This window comes from Podarcis vaucheri (assembly GCF_965113315.1).
Source record: "Podarcis vaucheri genome assembly, chromosome: 4".
Lineage (NCBI taxonomy): Eukaryota > Metazoa > Chordata > Lepidosauria > Squamata > Lacertidae > Podarcis > Podarcis vaucheri.
Window position 1 is genome coordinate 40,497,756 of NC_138762.1, and position 15,555 is coordinate 40,513,310.

At 41.4% G+C, this 15,555-nt stretch overlaps 1 protein-coding gene across 9 annotated transcripts; it reads right to left on the minus strand.

Annotated features, from left to right (window-relative positions):
* Positions 1–2,835: 2,835 nt before the first annotated feature.
* On the minus strand, positions 2,836–15,381 carry CGGBP1 (CGG triplet repeat binding protein 1). 9 transcript variants are annotated; one of them, XR_014218865.1, is made up of 5 exons: positions 15,218–15,375; positions 9,501–9,560; positions 8,353–8,493; positions 5,331–7,579; positions 2,836–5,269 (listed from the first exon to the last, which is right to left on the minus strand). XR_014218865.1 is itself a non-coding variant. In XM_082219789.1 (4 exons), exons 3-4 carry the CDS (start codon positions 8,356–8,358, stop codon positions 7,061–7,063), a joined length of 525 nt encoding a protein of 174 aa, XP_082075915.1. In that variant the 5' UTR covers positions 8,359–8,493; positions 9,501–9,560; positions 15,218–15,375; the 3' UTR covers positions 2,836–7,060. The 9 variants fall into 9 exon arrangements, 8 of the variants coding, with proteins under 8 accessions (XP_082075915.1, XP_082075916.1, XP_082075919.1 ...); XM_082219789.1 differs by having other exon boundaries at positions 2,836–7,579; XM_082219790.1 differs by having other exon boundaries at positions 2,836–7,579; positions 15,291–15,342.
* Between the last annotated feature and the right edge of the window lie 174 nt (positions 15,382–15,555).

Sequence of the window (15,555 nt, forward strand, 5' to 3'; positions counted from 1 at the left end):
AATCAGCAGAACATTTTTCAAACAGCAGCTTCAATTTTTTAAAAAGCATTTGAAAAAGTAAAGTTTTTTTTTGAAAAAATAAAGAATTGTTGCAGCACCTCATTTGGATGTCTTCTTTTGGAAATTCACGTCACTCCTTCTAAGAGCGAACTCATGTGCTGAGTGCCAACAAAGTTGTAACCAAAATGGGAGAGCAGTGCTATTTTTGTGGAACTCCCCACAAATACCTCCCTTGTTCTCTTATAATGGCCATGGCGCCCACCTGAGAGGTGCCAGAACTGAGTTCCGGCTGAACAAAAAGCCCTGTAGAGAAGTATCAGCATGCTCAGTGGGAATCCTGAGTTTTGCAGAGGGGCAACAAATAAAAATACTCACACCACTGGGTCAACCCTATGAGGACTGCACATGCTCAGTAGCCATGGAATGGTGGCAAGCAGTTGCAGAATGGCTTGATGAAGGAGGGCCAGGCTGGCACTCTGAGCAGGAATACCTGTGTTAGGAAGTAAGAATATGCTGCAACGTTTTGTTGCCTCTGCCACTTGTACACATAACAACATGACTGAACAGAATTTCATAACACAGATAGCTTATGGATATTAATGATAGATAAAAAGGTAAAGGTACCCCTGCCCGAACGGGCCAGTCTTGACAGACTCTGGGGTTTGTGCGCCCATCTCACATCTATTGGCCGGGGGCCAGCGCTGTCCGAAGACACTTCCGGGTCACGTGGCCAGCGTGACAACGCTGCTCTGGCGAGCCAGAGCCGCACACGGAACGCCGTTTACCTTCCCGCTGGTAAGCGGTACCTATTTATCTACTTGCCCCCGGGGGTGCTTTCGAACTGCTAGGTGGGCAGGCGCTGGGACCGAGCAGCGGGAGCGCACCCCGCCGCGGGGATTCGAACCGCCGACCTTTCGATCGGCAAGCCCTAGGCGCTGAGGCTTTAGCCCACAGCGCCACCCGCGTCCCTATTAATGATAGATAGATAATGATATACTTTTGCATTTTTGTTAACACAGAGGGAGTTAAGAGATTGTTTCTCTCACCACTGTTAATGCCAGTGAGGTTTCCTCTAATTTTGCCAAGCCAAATTAATATTTAGGGCTAATGCAGATGATGTCCTTCAGCAATGCTTGAGACTATAAGGAAAAGGCTGCAGGAGGAAATTTCTACGTCCACAGCCTGCTCCTGATTTCTTAAATAGGACGTTTTGGGGGCAAGAGGGGTCCTTTAATCAGGTTGGAAAATCTTTTCTATTTGTTATTTTAGAAGTTTGCTCACTTAGCTTATCGTTGTCTCACATGCAAGAGACATCCGATAACCCGTGGGCTTATTCTGCAAAGGTATCCCAACTATGAAATGCCCTCCCCCTTGGCATACAATTGGCACCAGCTCTGATGAATCTTTGGTGCCATTTGAAAACTCTCCTATTTCAGCAGGCTTTTATGAGAGCTTAATTACCTTGGACTGGTTTTGGTCCTTCTTGCTGCTATTGAGACTGTTGTGATTTTATCTGCTGCTCTTATTTCTAATTGTGTTTGTCTCCAGACACATCCACTTGCTTTCAGTTAAAGGTGACATTCCAGAATTTTTGTGTTGTCAAAAGGATAAAATTATTTCATAGGCCAGCAGTGCTGTCATAACGTCGTCAAAATAGCTACACCTTTACATTAGTCCACTGCGCTGTACAAGAAATAAAATATTCTGGAACCGCCAGGAATGAGAAAGCCGAGCCCTGCTTTTTATCCAGGTGTTTTCTTCTCCTGGGTATTTGGATAAAACAGGCTTTCCGCAATGTGGAGCCCTCCAGATATTGTTGGTTTCTTAACTCCCATCAGTCCTAGCCAATACGGCCAACAATCGAGGAGGGTGCGAACTGGAATCCAACATTTGAAGTCCCATAGGCTCATTATCACTGACTGAAATGATTCTTTTCAAATAAGGAACCAAAGCCTTTATTTTAGATAACGATTATGCTACAATATAACACACAGACACATTTTTAGGTGCAATCCTAAACTCTAAGCAGGGCATCATGGACTGCCAACTCGACACTCCCAGTGCTCACATCAACCTGGGTGGAATGTGGAGTGGCAAGCAAAAACACCCCTTTGCTCTGCTAACAGCCAGGCTGGCGCAGCAAAGAGGATTAGATTCTCTCCAATGTCATGACATGAGGGTGGCAAGATCTCAGGAGAATCTAGTGGATGCTAGGCCAGGCCAGGCCTGCTTCCCCAAAACATGTCAAGGCTTTCTGCGAGTGGGATGTTAGTGGTAACATCTGCCTGTTGTTTGGGTGGGCATGTTGGGGGTCCCCTGTCAGTAGAGGCTAGCAGAGCTAGGAAGGGCTGGGAAGAGGGACATCTCAGCTGCACCCAAACCCCATGTAGCATGGCGGCCTGGTTTGCTCTATTTTGCCAAAAGAAATAACAGAAAGGGGGAAACGAAAAGTAGTCAGTGCCACCTCTCTATCTGGCAGTTCTGCTATGTATCTTTTGCTGTTCAAATATGACCTTGCTGCCATTGTTTTAAAACTCTTTATTTTGTAAAGTTAACACAGAACTTTAAAAACATAAAGACAATGAATATTCAACATGCATAAGCAAACAAAAAATATCCTAGCAGCAAATTCAAAGATGGAACAGTAAAAAGGGATAGCAAGATTATCCATACAATATATATCTATAAATAAATGGTAATGGTTAGCACACTGTTATTTTGTTCCTTATTTCACTCAAGAAAAAAAAGTTATAATGGAGACACAAAATCAGTTTAACTACGTCACTACCTATCTTTGCATGGTTGTAATAGACTATTTTTTTATTTATTTTTAAAAAAAACCCTTAGGGAGTTAGGGATTTTTGAGTAGCATAAGAACATATCCTAGTTGGCAGAAACTATTTTTGCCATTCTTGTAAACTGGACAGGTTAGTTCAAAAGTTTTCTCAATCCATTATAAGAATCAATATAAAAACCTGAACTTTTAACTTCGTAAAAATGCAGGTTTGAAAATTTGGTGGGAGCCAGTTTTCAAAAGACAATTAGGTATGTCTTGACAACTATATGAAGAACAGTAACACCTTGGCTTGTATTCAAACTTACAGGGCAGTCCAATGCATTTCTACTCAATATATTGCTCCACTGAGTTAAGTGTGAAAAGTTAATCATGACTTAAGTTCCATTAACCTCAACAGGAACTAAATGCAACTAATTTAGGTTGTTCTCTAATGCACACTTACTTGAAAGTAAGCCCAATGGGACTCACTTCTGAGTAGACATGCATAGGTTTGAGCTTTCAGCTTGGATCCAACCCATTATTAGCAGCGTCCTTCATCCCCAACCCAATCTGGATGGTTTGTACAACATTAACATCTGATTGTGAAGGATGCTTCAGTAAATGTACGCTCTTTCTCAACCAGATACTCATTTTAGAATTAAGAAAGTTTGAAACATTTCTGTCTCACAAAAGTAGAAGTCTTGTGTTCAATGGAGTCTAGAACAACAAAAATTGATGTATTTGAAGTTTCTGCTCTATGTCAATTGAGAACATATGAGCAGCCAAATCCTATACTTGGAAGCAAGTCCCATGAATTCAACATGACTTATGTTGAAGTACGCATGTACAGGACTGTGGCTTTCAATAGCTATTCAAAAGCCAAATCATGTTTAGGCAACTACTCAGACCAATCTGTAAAACATTGTTATATTCCTTTGGCTAGGTTGCTACTAGTTACTTATTTCAGTTCTAATTTTTACATGCACAAATGACACGAAAATAATGTGCGCAAAGGTAAACTACCCATTTTATGCTTACAGAAGTCTGGCTTTCAACAATTCTTCTCATTGGTATGGTCAAAATAGTGATTTAATATCCTAAAGAAAAGGAATCTAATGTTACTTGTTTCCATGATTTGTACCAGTTATCTGAGTTAATGGCATCATGGTGCAGCTTCCATTCTTCTACATAGCACACTTATGTACGGCCTTTTCATTTAAAACATAATGGGCCAAACAAGAACTGTTTAACTGAACAGCAGCCAACCAAATGTTGGTGGACTACAACTCCTATAATCTCTGAACCTTAAACCCTTGAGGGTTGGTGGGAGTTGGAACCCAACAACATCTTGAGGGAACCAAGTTAGGACAGGGGTAGTTAATGTATTTTGTGGTGAGATGTGTAAGTTTCAGAAGCACAAGGCAATTCATGGATCACCACTCTGCACATTAATTGAAAGGGTGAAAAGAAAGTGTGCAAATGCACACATACCGCCTCCCCCGCTCTTTGCTGACATTTCCTTGTGAGTGATGAGGCTGCCCTACAAATAGAAGAACCAAAGCAATACAAATATCCCAGGAGTACAACATATGCATTTCCCACTGCCATGCGCAATGGGCACCTACTCCCTTTGTGACATCATATAAAGGAAGCTTGTAGTTGAAGATGACAGGGAAGTACACATATATTGATGCCACAGCATTCCAATTCACTAGAATTAGTAGATAAGCAAAATAAAATAAAATAAAAACAGGTTGGTTTTTTTTGTAGGGAACTACCCACTTGCTCCAGCATTCCTCTCTGACAAAGGTAGATTACTGTTTAATGTTTATTTTTTAAAAAATATAAGGTATCTGAAACTAAATGAGATAAATTTTCCACAGAATATCTGCTATGGACCCAAACAGGGCATTTTTCTACTCCCAATTCATTATTATGAGCTTTCTTCATAGGCAAGAAAGCTGACCTAATCTTAAAACTTGACAATGGCCTGCCTATGAAACTGATGCACCAGTGTCACCCAGTCCAATAGAGTAACACATTTCTTTTTAATGCTGCACTGGAGTACTGCATCTCTGCACTTGAGAACTATTGTGCAGGAAGTCTATACTGGAACACACATTCTGTGTGCCAGTAACTGTTTTTCATTCTGGAACTGAATATTAAGGCTGTGATCCTTTGTTCAGCTACGAGTTAATTAAGCTTAGGGCTGATTAGGTTCAGCCCAAGAAAGAAAACCCCAATATTTTCCTCCATGCTACAGATGTAACATTAGGAGCAATACATGGGGTTTATTGGATTTTTTAAACAAAAAATCAGAGTACTTTGGCAACAACTGCAGTGGCAGGAAAAAAACAGAAAAGGGAAAAGGAAGGTGGGGTGGGGGACACACAGAAGCTCCTCCCCAAATATATGGAAACCTGTAACAGATGCCACCTATGCAATTTCATACAAATATGAGAGCAAAAAAAAATGGATTAAATATGAAATATACTGTTTTTCGTAAGCCAAGCTGTCCAGATCCTGGGCTACGTTCACCAATGTCAAGCTCAACGTGGCATTACAGATTTTGGATAATCTCCAACATAAAGAGTATATACCTACTAGAGTAACTTGGGTCCATTGATTTCAATGGGTCTACCTTGATGATCACCTGCTTCCTCAAACTCTATGCAACTTTTCAATGCAATATTGCCTCTGTGACTGCGTCAAAACCTTCCAGTGAATCTGCATGTTCCTTAAACTGCTTTTTCTGCTCTCTTATCTGTTTTAGTCCAAGAAAAGAGGGGAAAGTGTGGGGAAAGAAATGGACCCATCATCTGACTCCAACCAGATGTCTATGGTGAAGTTTCCCATTCTTTTCTATTTGATTTGGGCTTTGGATGTTAATTAATAATGATAATTTAAAAAAAAAACACAGGCCAGTAATAAGAAGCTACTTTGCTTCCTTTGCAATTCCACCAAGAAAAAGTAAAATGTCTGGGGCATGATGCTTTTAAAAGTTATGCATTTAAAAACTCAATCAATGGAAAAGACAGTTATGGTAAACTCTCCCATTCTAATCAACGGGAACCGAAAGTGCTTAACTGTGGTAGGATCAGGAATTGCTGTTAGCTAATGCATGAAGAAATATTTTAGTCATGAATTACAAATTCCTAATAATGCTTTGCTCCTTGGAAAACATTTCATAAAGAAAAAGACAACAGACAGTGAAGCAAAAGGTATCAGTAACTCTAGGAATTCGTATTACATAGACCTAAACTGTGCAAAGTTCAAAAACATGAGATATTAACGTAGATTAAAAAACACACACCCAACCACCTATTTGAGCCAGCTTTGAAATTAAACAGGGAGCAATGGAAATGCACATTAGACAACTTCTCTTTATAACCATTATTTGCAAAACACTGCCATCTGTAGGCAGCTAACTGCGTAACTTTACTCTTACAGTCCTGCAGCTTTCCTCTGATCTGTAGTATAATTAGGGATGTGGGAAAATTGCTCCTTTAATTCTGTGGAGTATGTCATATACTCTTGCTTTTAGGACTGTGTACACAAAAGGGATGCTCAGCAGAATGAGCATCCAACAGTAGATGCTACCCTTGGCTTTCAATGGGATGCACATCTACATCCTTTCAACCCTCAACAGCTATGCAAGAGTTTGCACATCCAGCCACCAGTTAAAACTTCTCCAGCCAACAGAATGTAAATCACATAAAATGAGACAGAAAGTGGGTTCAGGATAATAGCGCAAAGCAGAAAAATGGAAACAGTAGCATTGGAAATCAAGCCTGCAGGATTGCTTTGGCATCCCTAAGTATAGCTATGCTGGAGATAAATTTATGCTGAAAATACGGGGCACACATATTGGGCATATATGAATACATGTTAAAGCCAGAAATTAGACTATTGAGTTTGACCATGCCTAATTTGATCATTTGCAATTATCAGGTAATGCAGGAGGATGAAAAGCGAGCAAAGGAATTTTTCTACAATAATGATTTAGCACTGGACTGTACAAACTCAGCAACATGGCACCTTTCTGCCATTTCCCCCCATTCCCACCCCCTTTCTCAAGGAGCTCAACAACATTTTAGATACAAACTCTTGTAATACTAGAGTCACCAACAATTTGTTGCACACCGTTGCGTTTTGCAATAGATTGTCATTTTACAATACAAAAACCATTACGTAACATTGCATGTGCATGAATATAAAAATAAACCACGTCACTGCTATGCAACTGTTAATACTCCACACTTAGAACCAAGTGGCCTCCTCCACTCAGTGGTCTTCAGACTTGAGAAGCTGGTGTGAATACCCATCAGGCAAGTAGGTTTTTCTTAGCTGGTCTGCCTTGGGTATGGAGTTCCCATTCTTCACGTGGCGAGAGAGGAAAGCTCGCACAGCTGGGTGATCAGCCTTCTCAAGGGGAATGCTAGCTTCCAGAAACATTTTTACAAAGTCCTGGACGACACCGGGCTTCTCTGTCGGGGCTGCGCTGTTGCACTGCAAAGAGGCAGTCAGAGTTCGCGGTTTCTTCCTGACAGTTTGCTCCTCAAACTCCCCCTTGCGTTTGGTGTGCGTTTTGGATTTGAGATGGTCATTGATGGCCGACTTGCGAACATGATTCAGGACCACATTGCAGAACGTGCAGTACAGTTTCCCCCCGTCTTCATACAGTTCACTGCCAAATTCAGTAACGCGATCCTGAGGCGTCACATACAAAGCGGTTTTAGAACGGCTCCGGGAGGGAGGTGGCTTCACGTCAAATCGTTCCATTGCAGTCTTCAGTAAACTGATCTTAAAACCAAAAAAAACCAAGAAAGAGTATTACATTTATGTTCACTCTGTGCAGTCTCCAGTAAACAGCGGGATTTGTTTACTTGGGTATAGCTGAATACCAGAATGTTCAGTCACCAAAACGTTCCTACACCAAGAGATACAAATGCCGATTTCTCTACTAGTTGACTGCAGGCAAAAATGTTGTACTCTGTACAAAATGATTATACCATGCTGTGACATTTGTGAACAACAGCAAAATTATTATGGGAAGGTTGTTTTAAAGAAAATGGGCTGTATGCATCTAAATAGTTCCACTAGCGCACCGACTTTTAGCTACACAACAGAACTTCCCACAGTCTCCTCTCCCTGTGCTCCACCTAAATCTGTTTCAGGTTTTCCAACCCTCCGGAACAGAATTATAGGGTGAACAGGAAGAGGAGAGGGCAGAGAAATTACATTGCACAGCCAGAAGTCTTGCACTAAAGGGCCTATTTAGCTGGATACTGCCCTATGTTTATGTTAGAGACAGACATGTGTAAGTCACATGTTGGCCCCTGGCACTGATGACTGGCCCAAGATTCTTGTTAAAATAGAGTTTTCGTGATTTTTTAAAAATAGGCTTGGGAGATGTAGCATATAAATTAAAAGCATATAAATTATATTTTTTTGGAACAAACATTACTGCAATGTACAGTAATTTGCAGCTATCTTGTCCATGAATATGATGCATACTTCCATTATTTGTAGCTAAAGTTATGAACATCAGCTGCAATTCCCAGTGAAAAACGTACTTCCATGGTGTTATCACTGCTCTATCAGGTGCTCCAGTTCCACACACGGCTCAGGTTTGTTACGGAGAGGCTAACTTTCACAGAATTATAACTGGGAACCTAAACTAACTGAAGAAGCTTAAATCCAACTCCTGCTTCCATCTGCAGTTGAGAAAGAAAAGGGCACGTCACAGTACTTTAAAACATTTGAATGAAATGGCTTGCATAGCATTTTACTTCCACCAGCATGACACTTTTAGATAACTCTAACACTTATGGTCGCAGTTCAATTTTATTTTTTATTTTTTTACATTGCTGGCCTTATGGTTGTTGCATTGATTTGTATATTTGAATATACCATCCTAAGAATCTTCCCAGCTGAAATGTGGAATACCAACAATAACCACCTTTATGGCAAACATGTGCACTTCAACCAGATCTTATTATTTTTATGATAAATGGTTTGTACATAATACAAATAGTGCTTGATTTTATACAGGTAAATGTGAGATATATTAAGGTAATATTAACAGTGAAGTATAAAGCCTCACTGCTTGTTCCAGTGCAAAACTGAGTGGAAAAAGATTTATTCAGATAAAACTAAATAGATTTAGTTTCAAAATATTACTTAGATATATGTTTTTATACATTTGTAGATTGCCCTGATGATTGAACTTCTTGTTTCCAAAACACCTCAGACAACAGTGGAATATTTTTGGCGCTTTTCTTTGTGGTTTATTCCTGCATTCACTATCTCTCCCCATTTTTATTTTGGTTTTGAGTCTTAAGGGAAAGAAATGCAGAAATGCCTTAAAGCATGGTGATAGTGGGCAGAATCAAAGTATAACATCCAGCCCATTCAGATGGATTAGAATTCAACTCACAGCACCATAAACTAGGCAGACATTTTCAGTATTTAGGGACATTCCTACAGTGCTCTGAAAACCCAACCTGATTTTTGCTATGATTTCAGAAAAGCAGTATTGCTGCTAAGCAGAAACACATTTCTCCAGTATGAACAATTACTAAATGAATAGTGCAAAATTCCCAATTATGATCAATTATACAACTTGCATTTTGGATTTATGTTATCACAGTCAGTACAATTTGATGCAGGTATATGCAGAAGGAAATCCTAGTTACTCAGCTGCAACCCTACATACACTTACCTGGAAATAAGCTCCAATGGATGCAATAGGTCTTACTTTACTGAGTAAAGAAGGATTGATCTGAAAGTAAAAATTGTCCTCCCGTTAACTATGGAAAAGTAAGGTAAGCTACCTTAGAGTAGTCTCCCAGTCTTGGTTCTCTTGCTATTCCACGCCCCATCCCCACAACCAGAAAATGTTTAATAAGATTAAATGTTGAATGAGCCAGAAAATGGGGGTGGAATTGTCACAATTTTTTATATTTATTTTTTAAAAATCACTTATTTTCTTGAACTGAGGTAGCAATATATTATTTTGAGCAGATGGGATGAACTGATATTGCTCATTGGTAACAAACTAACAAGCAAAATGAACTGACAAATCACAAGCTTATCAGGCAAAGAAGCTGTATCCCACTTTGTATGGTAAAGGGTGACACCTAGTGGTTGAATTCTATCACGTTCCCTATTATAAGAAGAGGCCATTGTGAAGTCCGGCAGTGGTAGCTGGGGAAATTCTACTTGCTACACAGAAGGAGCAAATCGGAATATTCAGTTGTTGTTTCGATAATGATTTTTCTTAGAAGAATAAAAGTGGATTCAAGCTGAAATGGAATGTCTGTTCCAACCTCTGCTCAACAGCACTACTTACTTACCCTGTCTTTGAAAGAAACCACTTACTAATAAATTTTTCCAAAACTTATGCAGACGATCTATTTTAACAAATTCCAAATGCACTTTTTACAGTCACTTGCATTCAGCTAATGGGGAGGGGGAGGCTTCCCTATCTCAGGTTCTCAAATCTAGGATTATCTTATGTATATAAGGACATCATGAGATTCACAAGGCAACTACAAATTTAAGATATACTCTAGGATCTGCTCCTGCCCCAATCTTACATTTGTAGATACATAATTCACTCCTTCTCACATCCTAAAAAATTTCATAAAGCTGTCTCTCACCATCCTATTGCCAAATTACCGATTAATTAATTAATTAATTAATTTCTATCCCAGCTTTTCTCCAGAAGGAGCCCAGGGTGGCAAACACATCCACAATTCAAAAACAACACTGTCAAAACATTCCAAAAACTATTACAACTGAAAACATCTAAAAGCAAATTTCAATTAAAAACAGTATTTCATCCAGTACTCTTTAGTCACTAAATGCCTGGGTAAAGAGGGATGGTTTAAAATTCCTTCTGAAAGTTAAAAGTAATGGAGACAGATGCACCTCACTAGAGAGGGCATTCCACAAACAGGGAACCTCCTGCCAACCTAGCAGTTCGAAAGCACGCCAGTGCAAGTAGACAAATAAGTACCACTGTGGCGGGAAGGTAAATGGCATTTCCGTGCGCTCTGGTTTCCGTCACAGTGTTTGGTTGCACCAGAAGCGGTTTAGTCATGCTGGCCACATGACCCGGAAAGCTGTCTGTAGACAAACACCAGCTCCCTTGGCCTGAAAGCAAGATGAGCGCCGTAACCCTTTGACTGGATTTAACCGTCCAGGGGTCCTTTACCTTTACCTTAAACAGGGAACCACCACTGAAAAGGCCCTATCACCGGTTAACCTCAACTGGGCAGCTCCTGGTGAGAGCATTACCACCAAGACCTCACCAGCCAATTCTAGGGACCTAGATGGTTGATATTAGGGAAGGTGCTCTCTTAGGAACTTGGGTCCCATTTATATGCTCTGCATGCTAATACTAACACCCTGGATGCCAGTGGTTCACTGGTAGCCAGCACAGTGCTTGCACAATGATAATCTTCTACTATCCTTCTTATGCATGATTTACCTTGCAAAATTTGTAAATCCTGAAATCACCTCAATAGAGTATTTCTATCACTTAACTCAATTTCTTGCACACTGAAAAGATTCCACTCTACAATTCCTGGAATACTTAGCTCTGATATCTTTGTAGCTTTTGACATCATTGATCATGGTGTCCTAGAGAAACTCGAGGGAGGCACTGTAATGGGATGGTCCTGCTCTTACCTGTAGGGTCCTTACTAGAAAGCAAGTAATCGTAAATAACTTTCTCAGCAATATAGCTTTTAAGCCAAGAGTCCATTATGTCTCATTATTCAACATATGAAACTGCTAGGAGCTGTTATCCAGAGACATTATGTTGGTGACATACAGTTCCATCTCTCCATTTCATCTGAATCAGGGAAGACTACGAAGGTGCTGAACTGGTATCTGAAAGAAGTGATGGGCTAGGTGGAAGTCACAAAACTGAGAGGTGCTGTAGGTGAGCAGTTCCTGTGTCTGGAAACCTGGCTCTGGGCGGTGTCGCATTCCCCTTGAAGAAATTTGTAGATTTGTAGTCTGGAAATACAGTACTCCTGGATTCGAATCTGTCACTCGAATCTGTCTGTGGCTAAGAGCGTTTAAGACCAGCTTAGGCCAGTTTGAAAGCTCAAGCTATCCCTGGCCCAAGATAGCCTGGTCTCAGTTGCCTATGCTTTGGGGCCCTCATGTCTGGACTACTGCAATGCATTGCTGTAATATGGGATGCTGGAGGCTGAAGCTAGTGCAGAATTTGGCTGCCAGGTTGGTCAGTTCAATGGCACCATATACCACCAATCCAAGGTGTTAGTAATAGCATACCAAGGCAGATGTGGGTTGGGACTCAAGTACCTAAAGGAGTGCTTTCCCCAATATTAATAATCTCGGGCCCTTGCCTTGCCACTTGTAGGGTAATATCTGGTATACACTCACGACTTTCAGCACATTGCTCTAATTCATTCAGTATGGTGCCCCTTAGCTACCATGGACAGATACTTCCCTTATGAAGTGGATGTTCCACACCAATACCTAGTTGCATGAATCCCAATGGACACAAATTCTCTCTCCCCCAGAAGAAGCACATGTGTACACCCATCAATATAGAACAGCAACTTCATATGTGAATTGAACAACATGGGGGCGGGGAGAGTGATGCCCACAGCTTCACCATGTAAGAAGAGAAGCACTGCTGCTTACCTTTATGGCTAAACTTAAAATCACAACAGATGGACAATTTCCAACTGATGCTGGCAACACATGCATGGTTTTGCGGTTGAGTAAAAGAAATTTATGAAGAGCAATGGCAACCTGCCCCAAGTCAGAAGGAATTATCCTAGCATCATGCCCTATCCTCTGCCGCACATGAGCTTTTTCAATCTCTCTTGCTCATTTGCCAAAAGAGCTCAGAAGAAGTACTCAGTAGATCACTTCATCAGTTGCCTGTGCATGCCCTAAATGTGGTCACTCAAGGTCACTTAACACAGATTAACAATGCATCTACATCATGTTGTCATAATTACAGTGGCTACCTAAAATTATTTCACCTCTTTCAATGTCTGCTTATGAGTGGAGTGAGAATTTTAATCTGTGTGAGTACAAAACTGGGAAATTACTCTATATGAATTAATCTGGTGGGTGCCATTTTCTGCAGACATAATAGCCCAGATGTAATAAGAATGGTGAACTGAAAAAAGAAAAAGCTGCAAATGGTAGGAGAACTTTATCTAATGAGGGACTACAGTCTAGTCACTGGTTGCTGGGTTAAAGCAAATGTCATAGAATGTCCTCATTATTCTTAACTGAGACATCCATTCCCAGATTTAGCAAGTGCACATTTGTGGAACAGTTCCTCCTCATGTGTGCCTGGAAGCCATATTTTCTGATTTGAAAGCCCTGTCCCAACTCATGGATATTTGAGGGAGCTTGTGGTTACTTAACAGCAAGGGCAAACTGTCCACACATTCTGTGGCTGAACCATGTGTGATCAAGGTGTTTGTGCTATAATGATACCACAAAGTTGGGTATAAAGGTATTTGTTTTTTGATGGTGGATACTGATATGAGTTGCAACTGGGCAGCAGTTATAGGATAAGTACCTATAAAAACTGAGAATCTCTTATCCATTCCTTATTATTGTTGTTGGTTTTTTGTTTTGCACCATCGGAATGCCACAATATATTGAATTTATGCTTTTTTTACCATTGTAATCTGCGAGCTATGATGAGGCAGTGTATTTTTGTTATTCTAGTAGAAATCACTTGGATCTATGTCTTAAACTGCCTTTTCCAGAATGATGCTGCTGTAATGTAGAGCATTAGGTGAACTATTTCTTATGCTGTACTCTCAGTTATGCCTTGATGATGGATGGGACAGTGCAGGTGTGAAGAGAGTCTGAATTTAAGCCAAAGAGCAATCTTGTCTCAGACGTGCAACCATGCCCTGGACCTGCATTTTTGTGCCATAGCTTTGTCATAAAATGCTAGATTTTCATGTGTGCATGTGAGAGAGAGGGTTTCTTTATTGGAGTGAACTATAATAAATGGTGGGTTTTACAGATCCAGCTGTAAAAATAGTACGGATTCATGAGAATCCATATGTGAGATTTCTATTTCTAAAGCATGAGGGGCTGGAGATATTATTTCATGGCATAATCTTGGGTCAAAATGTGAGCTGTCACCAGATTCATTAGAGTGTTCGTCTGTAATAATAGCCATAATTTTGAAATTTAAAAGATTATGGTCCTCTTCGCACCAGCTGGTAAATACTATGAAAGGGTTAGTGAAAGAATCAGCTTTTCAGGTAAAATACAATTCACATATTTTCCTATTATCAATATTGTTATTGGAACTAGATTAAAACAAAATGCACAGAATCTAGGCCAGACAATGCCTTAACGACTGTGAAAAGCCTGGAACTATAATAGTACTGAAGTCTCCAAGATAAGACAAAACTAAGTGGACATCAATAAAACTGAAAGCTGCCCTGGGGAAAAAACTATAATCCAGACTAACGTATCTCACAGAGACTGTGCAAGAACAAATACTACCCTGAGCTCTCAGGAGGCAAAATATAGTACAGTAGTACCTCAGGTTAACCTGAATCTGTTCTTAACCTGAAGCACCACTTTAGCTAATGGGGCCTCCTGCTGCCGCCGCGCCGCCAGAGCACGATTTCTGTTCTCAACCTGAAGCAAATTTCTTAACCTGAAGCACTATTTCTGGGTTAGTGGAGTCTGTAACCTGAAGCATATGTAACCTGAAGCGTATGTAACCCGAGGTACCACTGTATACATAGTGCAGAAGTTCCCCACACCTTAACTCCCAGAGAAGTGTATATTGGATTACAGCTTTACAGTTCAAATTTAGGCATGTTACTGTTTACTTTGAAGTAATTCAACTACGCTCAACAGGGCTTACTCCATGCATTAGTACTATACGCATAGGACCCTAGCACCTGAATCATCAAACCAGTCAGTGGGCAAGGACCTCATGCAAACGTTTCCAGAACTGGACCCACCAATAAATGCTCCATTATGATACCTCACCAGGAACATGTTTTTTTGTTCTTCGGTGAATTTTACGCTACTACAGTGCCAAACTCTTTCTCAGCGGCTCTTTAGAGGTTCCCACATTTCCCTGTGCAGATTTTTCTTCATCAGATACAACATTTATGCTCCACAATGGCTTCGTCGTAATGAGGAGCCCCAACGTGTGCCCCCCAACACACCTCCTTCCTAGCCCCCCCCCCTTAGTAGTCTACTCGCGCTTCCAAATCTCAGGGGTTCTTTCAACCTCGGCAGAATTTCCTGCGCCCCCTGACCCGCCATTTCCCAACACCCCCCATCTTAGCCACCCCTTTCTCCATGCAACCCAATGCTATGTCTCCCCACCCTGGTGGGGAGGGGGGACCATTTTCCTCCCGCCCGCCCCCCGCCGCCCAACCTCCTTCTTACAGCTCTTGACAGCCGCCTGTTCTGTCCCCGGGGGGATCCGGGGCTCAGCTTCGACCTGCTGCTCCGCGCTCACCTTCCAGGTCCCGCGACAGCGCGGAGCAGACTTGGCGGAGCCGCCTACCAGACAGATAGACAGACCGGAGAAGGAGGGCGGGAGGGAGGGAGGGGGGCGGTGAGGGCGGTTGGACAGAGTTGCTTCCTCTCTCCAGCCCAGCCCAAGCGGGGCGGGACTTACCCCCCCTAGCAACACCGCCGCCAATCACGGCGTCGGGAAAAGGGAGAAAGCCCATGCGAGAGGAGGGAGGAGCGAACGGCGTTCTCTGCGCCTCGCGACGAGG